Here is a 17,634-nt window from a genome sequence, read left to right on the forward strand (position 1 = left end):
GAGAGTGGTGTAACGCGTAAAAGGGGGACCCAGGCGGCATGTATCATTACTTAATCTGGATGCTGTGAGACCCTGTTACTCTGTATTATCATATTGCTTGTTTTTAACTGAATAAATGTGAGTGCATTTCCCTAAGCTTGGCTGGTATTCTCGTATGCATTTTAACCATGATACTGCATTATTGGAGATTGTTTCCTTTATTCTGAGAGTTCTGTGGAGTCATCCCAGCTGGGGAAGTGCTATCATCATTGGAGGAAGTGAGCAGAGGACCCACTATTTGGTGTACAGGATTGATTACCGTCCATCATGCTGTGTTGGCCCTTTTGAGGCTCTTATCCTGAGGTGATCGAGTATTTCACCTGGTGACAGAGCACTCTGTTATATGGTGGAGAAGATATTGAAATATGAAGATGCACTAGAGCACTTTATGTGTGGACTGTTGGGACTTTATCTATTTACCTTAGAGCCGGTTCACATAGGCACGACCCGACTTGCCGGGGCAACCTGTGAAGGTTGGACCTTGACCTTGGAGCGGCATGCACAGACTTCATATCATTGAAGTCAATGTAGGTCGCTCCAGGTCGCCCCAAAGTAGCTCAGGACCCTTTTTCTAAGTCGTCGCTCCTATTAGAACGGGTCCTGTGCTAATCTATGGCAGGCGACCTGGTCGCCTGACAAGTCGCCCCAGTGTGAACCGGCTCTTATACAGGATGTGTTTATGTTGTTTTCAATGTATCAATGTTTATAGCAATTTTAAAGGAGTTTATTGTTATCCAATATTTATGGAAGTCACTATTTTTTTTTTTTTATTAATTGAATGATTGATTGTTCACTATTGGGCGGCACTATCACAACTTTTTTCTTTACCGATTGCACTGTACGTGGGAGCACATTTAGTGATAGAAGCAGCCTCACGTAATATAAAGGAATAAGTGGCAGCGCACAACATCTTTATTATTTATTTTATACACATACTGAGTTGTTGTAAGGAGCACCATCTTAAATTGACAGGACTAATCTGTGTACCACATGAGCACATACTGTAGCCAGTCTGTGGGAGGTAAAATTATTGTTGATTGGTAGGGGATCAAATGCTTATTTTATGCTGTGAACTGCAACTCAATTTATAACATTTGTATCATGTGTTTTTCCGGATTTTTGGTTGATTTTCTGTCTCTATCATTTAAAATACACATATGATAACAATTATAGACCATTCATTTCTTTTGTAAGTGGGCAAACTTGCAAAATCTGCAGAGGATAAAATAATTATTTTCGCCACTGTACAGCTATCATTACAATCCAATGGAGTCTAGCCATGGCTAAGATTTCATTAAACTTAACGCTGATGAAGAGGCTGTGTCTGAACCTCTGAAACATGTTAGGTTTCCTATTCTTCTGACCATTGGTGGAATCCTTACTGCTTCCTACATGATTGGACTTTTCTCAAGACTCCCTTTCCTGCCCTGCTCCGGTACAAGCTTCCTCATCAAAGTCAGTTTGCTTAATGAGATGGACTTCCAAAACACTGGATATTAACAAGGAGAGGTCTAATGTCTCCTATGCATGTTCTTGTGCTACACTATTATCATTTACATAGCTCTCAGCTATCTATGTTATAGAGAAGAGGAGAGGGGAGATGTTCTGTAGTCCTGTCCTAGGGTGATAAGGTTTCTCCTTCATAGATACAATACAGTGAGTGAGTGTTGCCATTAGAGGACAGGAAATGTGTTGCTAAAGGATCACCATGTAAAAATATTAAAGGAAATAAGCCTGAAAAAGAAAATGAATGCAGCCACTACATCTAAGGACTGTTAAGCTGCAGTATGACATTTCTGTTCTTTGGTTTACATATACTTTAGTTTGGGTTAAGTCACCCCTCTCGGTCAAAAGTAGTCTGTGCTGCACCTTCACACAGCATGAACAATGCCTCCAGGATGTCCACCCAGAACACCTGAACGTCTGTTGTGGCCTCCAGTGGGTGGAGATTCATTGTGGGATAGTGACGAGGTTGGGCAGCCTTTATCACAGCACTACTATTAATGAAAATGCACTGAGCGGTGGGCATGTCCCAGGTGGCAGCCCTTTCTCCAGAGCTGTCTGGCAGACAATTGCCCCCCCATCTCGACTTCTCGTATTTTCTTGGAAAAGAGTCCCAGAGAGAAGATGACATTTCACATCATTCCTCCAGATTGTTCTGTTCTTTATTATCTGTGCTGCCTGCTGAACTCTGGGGTACACAACACCTCTGCCAGCCAGGAGAGTGCTGCATGAATCACATGACAAGGGGAAGGTGGACCAGAGAGGAAGGAAATAAAGGGGGGTGAAAGAGTATTTAATAGTTTACAGGTTGGCACTGACAAGGGGTGAAATAGATGTGGCGTGTGTGGCAACCGTGATGGGAGCCCCACTGTGACCCCGACTCCAACATACTTGTTTTGTGCGGTGGGATATATTGTATGTATGGATATGGTGGGATCACAGAATAGAACCAACAAGAAATACCAAGGAAGCTCGGGGCAGAATATATACATATAGAAAGTGCAATATGTGTGTGTATAGATCTAGCTATATATGTAGATTTTGATCATCATTGAAAAATGTTCTAATCTGCTGTAATTGTTGTCCTGACAGGAAGGTGATGTCTGGCCAAATTCCTCGGTACAAGTGACCGTTCTCTTTAAACCTCAGGCAGCCAAGATCTATCAGCGTACAGTCTACTGCGAAATAACAGGTAACACAGAACAGGCCAACCAGCACACTGTGTGTGTATTGGGTCACCTGTGTGGAAACAGGGTCATCTGTGAGAATGGGGTCACCTGTGTCATAACAGGATTACCTGTGTAGGATATGGGTCACCGGTGCCTCTATTGGGTCCTCTGTGAGAATAGAGTTTTCTATGGGATAATGAGGGACCAGTGTTGGAATAGGTTCATCTGTGAGAATGAAGTCACCTGTGTGAGAATGGAGTCACATGTGTCATAATTGGGTCCTCTGTGAGAATGGGGTCCCCAGTGTTAGAATAGAGTCACTGGTGACAATAGGGTCAGCTGTGTTATAACAGGGTCACCTGGGTGGGAATGAGGTCACCTGCATGAGAATGATGTCGCCTGTGTGAGAATAGGGTCACCTGTGTCATAATTGGTTCCCCTGTGAGATTGGAGACGTGCAGGAGAATACCACTATGAGAATGGGGTCACCTGTGTCATAATTGGTTTACTGGTGTGAGAATGGGTCACCAGTGCTGAAATGGGGTCATCTGTGGGAGAATGGTGTCACCTGTGTCTTTAATGGGGTCCCGTGTGAGAAAAGCATTACCTGTGTGAGAATGGGCCACCAGTGTTGGAATGGGTTAATCTGTGGGGGAATGGTGTCGCCTGTGTCATAATGGGGTCCCCGGTGAGAATAGAGTTACCTGTGTGGCACCCTTTACACCCTTGTCCTCTCTGTGTTATGGCAGGTCGGGAGGCTCGCCTTCCTCTACGCATTCGAGGGGAGGGTCTGGGGCCCAGACTGGCCTTCAGCTTTGACCAGCTGGACGTTGGAAAGGTGTTTGTGGGCTCCTCGCATAGCTATGAGGTGAGTGAGCGCTGCCCTGGTGAGCCCTACTGGATAAACAGACAAACTATGTACAGGCCGAGGGCTAATCATTATTTTATATAGTGCTACAACCCAACTCTCATCAGGAAGTCAATTATTGAACTGTATATGGATTCTAGATATAGATGTGGTCTGATTGATGTGCAGACATTATCAATGTGTGCGAAGGGTTAAAACCCCCCTTCTGGCTAAATATTTATAATAATACACTGCTCAAAAACATTAAAGGAACACTTTTTAATCAGAGTATAGAATCAAGTCAGTTATGCTCCTGGGATATTGATCTGGTCAGTTAAGTAGCAGAGGGGGTTGTTAATCAGTTTCAGCTGCTATGGTGTTAATGAAATTAATAACAGGTGCACTAGATGGGCAACAATGAGAGGACCTCCCAAACAGGAATGGTTTTACAGGTGGAGGCCACTTACATTTTTCCCCTACTCATCTTTTCTGACTGTTTTTCACTAGTTTTGCATTTGGCTAGGGTCAGTCTCACTACTGGTAGCATGAGGCAATACCTGGACACTATAGAGATTACACAGGCAGTTCAACTTCTCCAGGATGGCACATCAATACGTGCCATTTGCCAGAAGGTTTGCTGTGTCTCGCAGCACAATCTCAAGAACATGGAGGAGTTTCCAGGAGACAGGCAGTTACTCTAGGAGAGCTGGACAGGGCCGTCCTTAACCCATCAGCAGGACTGGTATCTGCTCCTTTGTGCAAAGAGGAACAGGATGAGCACTGCCAAAGGCCTACAAAATTACCTCCAGCAGGCTACTGGTTTGAAAGTCTCTGACCAAACAATCAGAAACAGACTTCATAAGGGTGGCCTGTGGGCCTAGCGTCCTCTAGTAGGCCCTGTGCTCACTGCCCAGCACCGTGGAGCTTAATTGGCATGTGCCATTGAACACCAGAATTGGCAGGTCCACCACTGGTGCCCTGTGCTTTTCACAAATGAGAGCAGGTTCACCCTGAGCACATGTGACAGACGTGAAAGGGTCTGGAGAAACTGTAAACGTTATGCTGACTAAAACATTGCTCAGCATGACCGGTTTGGTGGTGGGTCAGTGATGGTCTGGGGAGGCATGGAGGGACACAAAGACCTCTACAGGCTGGACAATGGCACCCTGACTGCGATTAGGTATCGGGATGAAATCCTTGGACTCATTGTCAGACCCTATGCTGATGCAGTGGGTCCTGGGTTCCTCCTGATGCACGACAATGCCCAGCATCATGAGGTGAGAGTATGCAGCCAGTTCCTAGAGGATGAAGGAATTGATACCATTAAATGACCCCCACGCTCGCCTGACCTAAATCCAATAGATTACCTCTGGGACATTATGTTTCGGTCCATTAGATGCGGCCAGGTTGCACCTCAATCGGTTCAGGAGCTCAATGTTGCCCTGGTCCAGATCTGGGAGGAAATATCCCAGGACACCATCCGTCGTCTCATTAGGAGCATTCCTCGACATTGTCAGGCATGCATACAAGCATGTGGGGGCCATACAAACTACTGAGTACCATTTTTTCCCCATTGAGATCTGATGTGTTTTCAAAGTGTTCCTTTAATTTTTTTGAGCAGTGTATAAAAGTCAAACCAGACCGACAGAAACAATAGACTGCCTGTGGGGCTATCTGAAACCTGAGGCTGCCATTTCTTACCTTCTGAAAAGACTAGTTCCTTGCCTACCATGCAGATGTATTACTTTCGATATTGACATGGAGCAAGTAGTTCTGACTGTATTGACTTTCTGAACTGCATGGTGGTTACAGGTCACTGACTCAGAAGGTTATAAACCCAGAGACATCAGGCACTTAGCACTTTCAGCAATGGTAGCCTCCACATTTCTTTCAGGACAGGAAGGAATTAGCTGCCAGACCTGCAAGTGTCAGTACCTACATTTCCTGCTGCAGATGTGGGGTTGTGCCGGGTCACGCACAGTGACACAAGAAGAGTCTCTGTTGCTGGGTCTGACCTCCAAATGATGTGCTGTGATATCATTCCCTTCAATCCAGCACATCAGAGAACACCCCTTATCAGCACCTATGGCTGACGGGTTTCGACTCCTACTGGGGCTTAATTATAGTCATTGTTCAGCTTAGCATTGACATCTCTGTCGTATGAGCCAGTGTTTTGTCTTTTGTCTCACTAGGTTGTCCTGACTAACCAGGGAGCCATTGATGGGATCTTCAGTCTTTCCACTCCCACCTCAGCTGTGGCTTCCTGCTTCACTTTTACCCCCAGTGAGGGAATTATCCTTCCTGATGGACACCAGGCCATCCATATCTCCCTTTGCTGCAGCATCTTAGGAGAGTTCTCAGAGGAGTTCCACTTTAATGTGGACGGAGCTCCTGAGGTCATCACATTGACAGTCAGGTATGGAGACCCTATGGGTACACTCTGGTAAGGAGGCTCCTGCATATATCTTAGTGACATGTTCCTGTGTGTGTATATGTGTGTATATATATATATATATATATATATATATATATATATATATATATATATATATATATATATATATATATATGTATATATGTATATGTATATATATATATATATATATATATATATATATATATATATATATATATACACACATATACACACACAGGAACATGTCACTAAGATATATGCATATATATATAATAAAATGTAATCTAATTTATTTATTTATTTACTTTAGTTTTCACTTGACACTTTTAAAAACATAATACAGTATATATGAATATTATGGAGAGAGAAATGAGAAATTGATATGTATTCCTATTTATTTTACTTGGTTTTACATTACACTCTTTTCCACTTTTAATTTTTTGTCCCTGTGTAGGGGCTGCGTTATTGGACCCACATTCCACTTCAGTGTCCCGGGCTTGCATTTTGGGGATGTGTCATTTGGTGAGTATTTTTTGTCTGTCTGAGCACTCAAGGGCAGGGCCTCTTTCCTAACACATCTACAGTCACTGTCTTTATATTAGTTTCTATGTATAATTCAGTCTGTATGAACAGTTCTTGTTTTACAGAACTTTCCATTAAACGGTATTCTGCATAACTTCACATTAGTATTTATATTTATGTTGGACTCCTAATATTTATAGGTAGTCTATGTTTACTTATCATTTGACACTCTCCCATGTCCTACAGGCTTTCCCCGCACTCTCACCTGTTCCCTGAATAACACCTCTCTGGTTCCCATGAGCTTCAGTCTTCGTGTCCCGGGAGATGGTAGAGGAGAGCTAAGCGTCACATGCAGCAGCTTTGTGCTGGAAGAGAAGACGCCGTCCTGGAAAATTCAACACAAAGGAGGTTCCAGACCTCAGGAATTCTCAATCAGCCCTTCTAGAGGCACCATCCGATCCCAGGGCCTTCTAGACATAGAGGTATGGTGCATCACCTTCTTCTTCCTTTTGGAAAGTGAAAAAGCTGTACATAGAGGGTGCACTGCATTCTCTCCTTCCTCCTCTAGAGGGTAACTGAGCTGGTTATAGAGGTACTTGGCTTGATGGTGGGATGGGCAAGTGGCTCACTAGAGAAGGACAGTGCAGCAAGGTGGGGGGCGATAGGTGATCCAGTGATCCAGTAACTCATGCTACCTTAGACCCCTTTCATACGGGCACCTCCGCTAAGCAGAATCCGCTTGCACAGCGGGGATTTTTCCACTAATCGCAGCTGACCAGGAGGATTACAATCGGATGGACTGCCTGTCCATTTCCATCCAATGCTATCTGATTCAATATGCCGGACAGATGGAAAATAGGACCACCATCCGTCTGTTTTTGGTGGACAGGATCGAATGCCGGCGGTTGTCAGCGGACATCTGCTGCTCCATAGAGGAGACTGAAGGGTCCAATCGGGTTCACCTGAAAAACCGACAGGCGGACCTGATCCGACAGCTCGTGTGAAAGGGGCCTTCGGCTGTGTGGCATGACAGGGAGAGAATGAAAAAAAATAAAAAATGTATTTTCATGAAAAAAAAAATAATAAGAAACTGTTTCCATCTTTGTGAGGTTGTAAATGAAACCGAGGCCTTTCCAACCAGCTGCCCCCACTCCCTGTCCACTCACCGGTAATGACAGGGCACCAGATCAAGCCCGCAACACCTTCAACCCCTTCTCTTTGCAAAGAGATTGGCAGTGAGAACAGGCAGGGGAAACCCTCAGCACCGCCAGTGACTACTTGTTGCAGCCCCGGGCATCAGATGAGGGTGCCTGTTACCCAATGTAAGCATCTCGCTCCAGCAGGCCGCAAAGCCGTAGCCTCAATTACCTGCCGGTGTGGCATCTTAGTCCACACAACCACGAGTGGGGGCCGCATGGGGAGAGGACACCTGCCGCAGTGTAGCCCAGGTGCAAGGCCGCTAATTCTAGTCGCCAATGTGACCTGGCGCCTGGGGTTTGTCGAGCCCTGCTCTAGCGCAGTCATTCGTTTCATGTTAGCAATAAAGAATATAAACAGTCCTGTTTTTATAAAACTCACATATCAAACCTGAAATGTAATCTTTGAAATAAATAATATACACCTACTATACATCACATGTTTCAAACAGAGGTCCCGTGAGACTCCTGCAACTGCCGCACCATCTAGCCTCTGCCTCTACCTAGTCTCAGCAGAAGAGAGGAGAACAGAACTCCTTTGCTAGATCCTGCACTTCTCTGTGCAGCTGCGGAGAGGCTTGTGTCTGCCCCCCCACCAAAGCAGTCAGCAGCAGAGAGGAGGACAGAACTGCAGATCCTGTGCCTCTCTGTGCAGCTTAAGTACCCTCCTGTTTCCGCCTCCCCTAGGCTCAGGATTCAGCAGACTCAGTCAGCTGATTGTAGCCTTCCTCTGGTCTTCCTCCAGACCCTCTCTAGCTTCTTCCCAACAGCAGCACAAGGTAAGGGGAGTGCACTGTGATGTAAGGGAGGGTGGGGGACTCTTGACATCTAATGGTGGGGGGTCGGGAGGGTTCTTGACATCTAGTCCTACAGATACAACTGGCCCTTTTGGGGCAACCATAATGCTGATGTGGCCTGTGAAATAATTGAGTTTGACACTCCTGCTGTACATGATCAGGTATAGCTGTAGTGCACAGGGGATCCTGCAGCCTGAAATAACTATACTGCTGCTAACCTAGTATACTGGGAATGCCAACTGCTTAGCATTGTAAAACTGCAGGCAATAAATTCCAGACTCCTCCCACTGGGGAGGATGGTGGTGGCTTTCAGACACAGAGGGGTGACATAGCACAGAAATACACTCACCGGACACTTTTTTGGTACACCCTCCTAGTACCGGGTTGAACCCCCCTTTTGCGATCAGAACTGCCTTAATTTTTTTTTGGCATATATTCTACAAGGTGTTGGAAACATTCCTCAGAGATTTTGCTCCATAGTGACATGATAGCATCATGCAGTTGCTGCAGATTTGTCGGCTGCACATCCATGATGCGAATCTCCCGTTCCACCACAACCCAAAGGTGCTCTATTGGATGAGATGTGGTGAGTGTGGAGGCCTTTGGAGTACAGTGACCTCATTGTCATGTTCCAGAAACCAATAGGGAGATGATTTGAGCTTGGTGACATGGTGAATTATCCTGCTGGAAGAAACCATCAGAAGATGGGGACATTCAGGGCCGGCGCTACCAGTAAGGCGACTAAGGCAGCTGCCTAGGGCGCAGCTTAACAGGGGGCGCCGCCATTCTGCACCCCGAATCAGTAGTGGACCGGCCGGTGTGGCACTCCTCATGCTGTGCCGCCTGAGCGCTACAGCAAGCGAGCCCCAGGCAGCACACACCACTTGTCTAGAGCGCACATTAGAATAGTCGGGGCGCCAGAAGTGCCCTCCATAGAATCCTGGGGATCCAGCTCGGCGCTCACTGCCCTCCGGTCTCCGCCCCTCCAGCTGATTTCTGCTTGAAGAAGATCAGGAGCCGATCTCCAATCACACTCAGGGAGCTGGGCTTGTGCCTCTCCAGACGCCCCCCCCCCTCTGCTCCGTGTTCAACTTCTGGCAGAAGCAGATTGCTGGACACCGGACAGTCTCCCATCCCCCATCACATGCCGAGGACAGCATGCAAGGTGAGATGATGTGTGTCCCGTCCTCTCCCACCCCTCACACAGACAACACAGTACACTCCCCCACCCGGACACTGGCCTCACTCTTCATACATGGGGGGCTGCATTGTATGATATTGGGGGGGGGGGCTGTATTGTATGATATGGAGGGGGCTGCCTGCATTGTATCATGGGGGGGGGGGCTGTATTGTATGATATAGAGGGGGCTGCCTGCATTGTATCATGGAGGGGGGGGGCTGTATTGTATGATATGGAGGGGGCTGCCTGCATTGTATCATGGGGGGGGCTGTATTGTATGATATGGAGGGGGCTGCCTGCATTGTATCATGGAGGGGGGGGGGCTGTATTGTATGATATGGAGGGGGCTGCCTGCATTGTATCATGGGGGGGGGCTGTATTGTATGATATAGAGGGGGCTGCCTGCATTGTATCATGGAGGGGGGGGGCTGTATTGTATGATATGGAGGGGGCTGCCTGCATTGTATCATGGGGGGGGGCTGTATTGTATGATATAGAGGGGGCTGCCTGCATTGTATCATGGAGGGGGGGGGCTGTATTGTATGATATGGAGGGGGCTGCCTGCATTGTATCATGGGGGGGGGGGCTGTATTGTATGATATAGAGGGGGCTGCCTGCATTGTATCATGGAGGGGGGGGCTGTATTGTATGATATGGAGGGGGCTGCCTGCATTGTATCATGGGGGGGGGGGGGCTGTATTGTATGATATGGAGGGGGCTGCCTGCATTGTATCATGGGGGGGGGCTGTATTGTATGATATAAAGGGGGCTGCCTGCATTGTATCATGGAGGGGGGGGGCTGTATTGTATGATATGGAGGGGGCTGCCTGCATTGTATCATGGGGGGGGGGGCTGTATTGTATGATATAGAGGGGGCTGCCTGCATTGTATCATGGGGGGGCTGTATTGTATGATATGGAGGGGCTGCCTGCATTGTATCATGGGGGGGGGGGCTGTATTGTATGATATAGAGGGGGCTGCCTGCATTGTATCATGGGGGGGCTGTATTGTATGATATGGAGGGGGCTGCCTGCATTGTATCATGGGGGGGGGGCTGTATTGTATGATATAGAGGGGGCTGCCTGCATTGTATCATGGGGGGGGGGCTGTATTGTATGATATGGAGGGGGCTGCCTGCATTGTATCATGGGGGGGGGCTGTATTGTATGATATGGAGGGGGCTGCCTGCATTGTATCATGGGGGGGGGGGCTGTATTGTATGATATGGAGGGGGCTGCCTGCATTGTGTCATGGGGGGGGGCTGTATTGTATGATATGGAGGGGGCTGCCTGCATTGTATCATGGGGGGGGCTGTATTGTATGATATGGAGGGGGCTGCCTGCATTGTATCATGGGGGGGCTGCATTGTATCATATGGAGGGGGCTGCATTGTATCATATGGAGGGGGCTGCATTGTATCATATGGAGGGGGCTGCATTGTATCATATGGAGGGGGCTGCATTGTATCATAGCAGCCCCCTCTATATCATACAATACAGCCCCCCCCCATGATACAATGCAGCCCCCTCCATATGATACAATGCAGCCCCTTCCATATCATACAATACAGCCCCCTCCATATGATACAATGCAGCCCCTTCCATATCATACAATGCAGCCCCCTCCATATCATACAATGCAGCCCCCTCCATATCATACAATGCAGCCCCTTCCATATATCATATGGAGGGGGCTGCATTGTATCATATTGAAGGGGCTGCATTGTATCATGGGGGGGCTGTATTGTATGATATGGAGGGGCTGTATTGTATGATATGGGGAGGTTGTTTTGTGTAGGCTGTATTGTGTGATATGGGAGGTGTGCTGTATTATATGGGGGGGGGGGCTGTATTGTGTGATATGGGGGGGCTGTGTATAATGGACAGTGTCCCCGTCTACCCAAATGCTGACCTCGTCTGACTGATGGTGATCTGTGATTGGCTGTCTCCATGACCTTATTCACATGGATGGCGGTGAAGCTGCATTATTACCAACCACCAACCGGGAGGAGAAGCTGAGGTTGGTGGGGACTGTACACAGGTCACAGCAGAAATTACCCCCCATCAGTGTTCCTTTAAACTGCTTCCCACCTCACTACATCAACCACTGCGCTCACACTTGCGTAATGCAGAGATCTTCTGGCTCTTGGCTGATGTAGTGAAGGTAGGTCATATGGGGGGGGGGGGGGGGCGGCAATTTTTATTTTGCCTAGGGCGGCAAAAATCCTTGCACCGGCCCTGGGGACATTGTAGTCATAAAGAGGTGGACATGGTCAGCAACAATACTCAGGTAGGCCGTTGTGTTTAAACGATGCTCAATTAGTACTAAGGGGCCCAAAGTGTCCCACATCATTACACCACCACCAGCCTGAACCATTGATACAAGGCAGGATGGATCCATGCTTTTATGTTGTCTATGCCAAATTCTGTCCCTACCATCTGAATGTCGCAGCTAAAATCAAAACTCATCAGAACAGGCAATATTTTTCCAATCTTCTATCGTACAATTTTGGTGAGCCTGTGCGAATTGTAGCCTCAGTTTCCTGTTCTTAGCTGACAGGAGTGGCACCCGGTGTGGTCTTCTGCTGCTTCAAGTTTCGATGTGTTATGCTATCAGAGATGGTATTCTGCATACCTTGGTTGTAATGAGTGTTTTTATGAGTTACTGTTGCCTTTCTATCATCTCAAAACAGTCTGCCCATTATCCTCTGACCTCTGACATCAACAAGGCATTTTCATCCACACAACATCCGCTCACTGAATATTTTCTCTTTTTCAGGCCATTCTCTGTAAGCCCGAGAGATGGTTGTGCCCGAAAATCCCAGTAGATCTGCAGTTTTTGAAATACTTAGACAAGTCCATCTGGCGTCAACAACCATGCCATGTTCAAAGTCACTTAAACCCCTTTTCTTCCCCATTCTGATGCTCAGTTTGAAATTCAGCACCAGGTCTAGATGCCTAAATGCATTAAGTTGCTGCCATTTGATTGGCTGATTAGCAATTTGTGTTATCAAGCAATTGAACAGGTGTACCTAATAAAGTGGCCGGTGAGTATATGTGACAAGAGGGGGGGCAGCTCTACCTAGAAACATATATAGGGAGTTGGAAAAACTGCAGAGGATTGCAGCCGAGTTTATAAAGATTCTGTTTAAGATAAAGTTAGTGAACCTTCTGAGCTCAGCAGCCCAATTCTTCTTGTGACTTGCTGTCTGGAGTCAGGGCCGGCCTTTGGGGTGTGCGAGCTGTGCGTCCGCACAGGGAGCCATGGGCAACAGGGGCGCCATGTGGCCATCACAGCTGTCAGTCAGTTACTCACAGAACGAGACTCGTCTGACGAGTCACAGCAGGCCCTGCCAGGGCAAGTTCCTCTGCCCTGGGACTGGCTGAAGATCAACGCAGCATCGCGGCACTGACACCTGAAAAAAATGGCTGTGGCCGGCCCAATAGGTACACTGTGCATGTGCCGTCACCGCTCGGGAAAGCCCGTATACGCTCGGCTATTCTCGGGCAGACAGCGCATGTGCGGTGACGTGTTGGTGCCAGGCAGCGCCACTTTTAAATGCAAGGCACCTCACCAAATGGTAAGTGAGACCCCTACGCAGCCCCTGCATCTCCTCAGGAGATGCATGTACCATCTCCTCAGGAGATGCAGTGCTGCGGGCATGGTACAGGAGATTCTCCAGGAGAATTTCCTGTAAATTACCACAGCACTGCCTCTCCTGTACCATGCCTATGGCTCTGCATGTACCATGCCCATAGCCCTGCATCATGCCCGCAGCCCCTGCATCTCCCGCACCTCCACCAGTTCAGCCACTTAATTCTTCTTACAAGCGGCGGGAGAATATTTTTTTCCTCTTTGTGTATGTTTAGGTGACCAGGGGGCGAGGGACGAGGGGTGAGGATGGGGGGGGCGCCACAAGATTAGCTCGCACAGGGTGCCTGAACACCTAAGGCCAGCCCTGTCTAGTTACTCTTTATTATAAAATAATATCCCCATTTGCTCTTCTGCATCTGTTAGGGGCTCAGGATGGCGGTGTTGGTGCAAAGGGGTTGCTGACAGGGAAAGCCTAAACTCCTCTGATAAGCAGGCTGTGTCATCAGTCCATGACTTATTTACCAGCGTACCCTTTTTAATAATAAATGTGTGCAAAGTGTCTTTACAAGATGTGCCTTGTTCCCCGGGATGTGAGGAGGCAGTGGGGGATGATAGACAAGCCGTGTGTCTCCTGTGCTGGAACTAGCAGCCGCTGTGAATGTGTTTCCTGAGGCTACCGCCTCCTGTCCTGCACATAATATGCACAGACAGATGTGCGTCCCCCTACCTGTGCTTCTCCCTGGCTATCATTACAGCCATTATATGTGATTTCAGTCACTCCAAGCCCCTGGCCATGTCAGCCGCTATTGATTCAGGTGACCCTGCATGTGGAGGATAAACATGGCAAGTGTGGAGGCCCCTAGCCAGCCGATGAATTAATCATGGAGTTGTGTACAGGGCTCCCTGTGCTGTCAGCAGTTCCCGCTCAGGAAAGTCACTGTCAGGACTTCAAGTTTTTCTGCACATCTTCAAAGATTGTTCATGTCACGAACATTCCTGAAATGTGGGCCTGCGGATTGCAAGTGTCTGCAAGGAAAACCGTCTTGACTAGGGTATTAAAGAGGATTTGTCTCAATTCTGCTCTGACCATCACTCTTCTCCTACCTTATACGTAACCACATGGCCAGAGATTGGAGTTAAATGGCCATAGCAGCGGAGACAACCAGTTGCAAATGCCAACATACCAACTACTGGGAGCCGTACCTCAGACGGGTCCCTAGCAAGTATAAGTTTGCACCATCTGGGAGCCGTACCTCAGATGGGTCCCTACCAAGTATAGGTTTGCACCATACTAACCTACCAGGGCCTTGTACCCCGCTTGCTGCCATGACAAATAACCATCTCAAAATGCAGAAAAAAGGGGAGGGAGGGTGGGAAATTTTCACCAATGCAGCTTTCTTCAGACTGAAGACCCCCCAGGGCCCCTAGCCTGACCTCTTCCTGTAGCCCCACCAATTCCTGGCCAAGACACCAATTAAGTAAGTCCCACCATTTTTATTTTCTATCGGACTGGGCTGAAAACCCTTCCTTGACCCAAACCCCTTTAACCGCTTGCCAACCGCCGCACGACTATTTACTGCGGAGGTCAGCCCCTCACAGGCAAAGCGACGTAGTACTACGTCGCTAGCCTGTGAGGCTCTAGGGAGCGAGCGCGCGGCGCCGGAGGCGCGCTCCCGCGCGGTCACGGATCCCCCCCTCGTGTGTGCCCGGCGGACCCGACGTCCGCCGGGCACTCGCGATCGTCCGCTACACCGGAAGAAATGTAAACAAAGCCGCCTGTCCTTCTTCCCTGTGTAAGAATGGAGATCACACGGTTCTACTATGTAGGACCGTTGATCTCGGTTCTCACACTAGTAGCCACAGCCAATCACAGTTAGAAGCACGCCCCTAGGGACACACTTAATCCCTCCCTCTCCAATAAAGTTAACTCCTTCACTGCCAGTGTCATTTTTACAGTAACAGTGCATATGTATAGCACTGATTACTGCAGTAATGTCACTGGTACCCCCAAAAGTGTCAAAAATGTCAGTCAAGGGTCCGATCTGTCCGCCGCAATGTCGCAGTCCCGCAAAAAAAATTGCAGATCGCCGCCATTACTCGTTAAAAAAAAAAAAAACAACAAAAATGACAAAAATCTTTCCCTTAGTAAACGCAATAACTTTTGCGCAAACCAATCAAAATACGCATTTTGTGATTTTTTTTACCAAACATATGTAGCATAAAACAAATTGGCCTAAAATGTTAAAAAATTTAGATTTTTAAATTTTTTTGGGGGGAATTTCATATAAAAAATGTGAAAAATATTGTTATTTTTGCAAAATTTACGCTCTTTTTTTGTTTATAGCGCATGATCAAAAAATCACACAGGTGATCAAATACCACCAAAAGAAAGCTCTGTTTGTGGGGAAAAAAAGGACGTCAAATTCGTTTAGGTGCAGCTTCGCACGCGCAATTGTCCGTTAAAGTCACGCAGTGCCGAATCGCAAAATAGGCCCTGGTCAGGAAGGGGGTAAAATCTTCCGGGGCTTAAGTGGTTAACCCCTGTCATTCCAGCCCTTCGTCAATGTCTCTTCTCTCCTTTATTCGAGGCCTCCCTGTATTGTAGAAGTCTCATTCGTCTTTGTAGGATGGATACAGAGTCTGATCCTCTTCAACCTCTTTTGTGTGCACCTTATGTAGCAGATCACTGACTTTTTTTTTTTTTTTTTATTTCTTTATTGTGTTTTGGCATCTCGCCAACAGAATGACATTAAATAACAAAATATACAGTAGTACGGTACTAGAACAATAGAAAGCAACAATTACAGTCATCAGCAAAGTACTACATGAATGGAGAGAGCCGAACGTAGGCTAGCATTATTGCTCCAACTATTCTAGCTATTAGGAAACGACATGTCCCTGAATAACCTCACAGCCAGTGATTAACCGTAACCACTTGTACTTGTAGTCCCTGGCCACCCTCTGATATTCTACAGGAAAATTAAAAAAATGGACACTCAACTTCAAATTCAAATTCAAGGGACTACTCCCCCCTTATAATGAGAAAACCGAAGATATAATGTTGCTGATTCAAAAAAATAAAAAAGGAAAAAAAGCCAACAGGATTAGAGAATCTGCTCCCCTTCAACAGGGCTACAGTAGAATCAGATACTGTGGGCCTAATTCAGTATAAGTTTGGAGTAGAGCTGCTCACTTCTCCAGAAATAACTCCAGCCTAAACTCATTGCATCCTAATTAGGTAAGTGGCTGGAGTTAAACCATCAACTAGATGCTTTAATGAATTCGGAGTTGGAGTTAACTTAGACTGAATTCGGGTTTGGAGTTAACTTAGGCTGAATTTGAGTTTGGAGTTAACCAAATTCCCTTTGTGTTTTTCATAAAAGGAAATTTGTCTATTCTGAATCACTATTACACAGCAATGTCATCTATTATGGTTTATTTTAATTTTAAGGTATAGTTATGTATCTAATGTGTTTTAACCTTTAGATTTTCTAATAGCAGACTACACAGCTGTCTAATTAGCAGTCTTCATTCTTTATTCATCTGAAACTTTCAGGCATATCTGATTGTATTCAGCACTTTGGTGTAGTGGGCTAAGCTCACAGCTAAAGATTGCTAGGTCATGAGTTCAAGGCCAGACCATGATAACACCCTGTGTGCCATAATTTTTTTTGGCCACATAGTAATACATTGGCTACATCACCTAAAATTGCATGTCAATGGCCATGTATATTCAAGAAACAAACATGCATATGTGCAGAGTGCAATTATGCATTTGCCAAGTTTCAGTATTTATTTATAGCTGTCTAAAATTTAGGAAGGTGATGGCACACTTGGGATTTGAACTCATGCTCTCAGTGTTTATAGCCAGGAACACTAACCACTGAACCATTGAGCTGAGCATGATTACCCCTGGAATATTTATTCCCATGTTTCAATAGTTAACCACTTCCTTACAGGGCAGTTACACCCCTTCCTGCCCAGGCCAATTTTCAGCTTTTTATACTGTTGCATTTTGAATGACAATTCCGCGGTCATGCAACCTTGTACCTAACACAAATGTATCACAGTATTTTCATTAAAAAAATAGTGCTTTCTTTTGGTGGTATTTGATCACTGCAAGGTTTTTTTTCTATTGGCAAAAAGAACACCTAAATGTTTGACCCCTAAAATAATGTGTTTTTGTTTATGTAATAAAATTTGGTAAATCAATATGTTTTTTGTTGCACTGACGAGCATTGAAGAGGCTGCGCTGGCAGGCACTGATGAGACACTAATAATATGCAGCACTGATAGACAGATAGGTGGCACTGATATGCAGCATTGATGGGCATTGATAGGTGGCACTGATGGGCAATGATTGGCACTGGT

At 46.6% G+C, this 17,634-nt stretch overlaps 1 protein-coding gene across 1 annotated transcript in view; it reads left to right on the top strand.

Moving 5' to 3' along the window:
- Window positions 1–17,634, top strand: part of HYDIN (HYDIN axonemal central pair apparatus protein) — a 140,344-nt gene that overhangs the window by 26,835 nt on the left and 95,875 nt on the right. The window contains exons 9-13 of the mRNA XM_082269560.1: window positions 2,635–2,734; window positions 3,461–3,579; window positions 5,751–5,974; window positions 6,429–6,496; window positions 6,743–6,978. Coding sequence (XP_082125686.1) covers window positions 2,635–2,734; window positions 3,461–3,579; window positions 5,751–5,974; window positions 6,429–6,496; window positions 6,743–6,978 — 747 coding nt within the window. The remainder of the gene's footprint in view (window positions 1–2,634; window positions 2,735–3,460; window positions 3,580–5,750; window positions 5,975–6,428; window positions 6,497–6,742; window positions 6,979–17,634) is intronic.

Source organism: Pelophylax lessonae, assembly GCF_965119305.1.
Source record: "Pelophylax lessonae genome assembly, chromosome: 10".
NCBI lineage: Eukaryota > Metazoa > Chordata > Amphibia > Anura > Ranidae > Pelophylax > Pelophylax lessonae.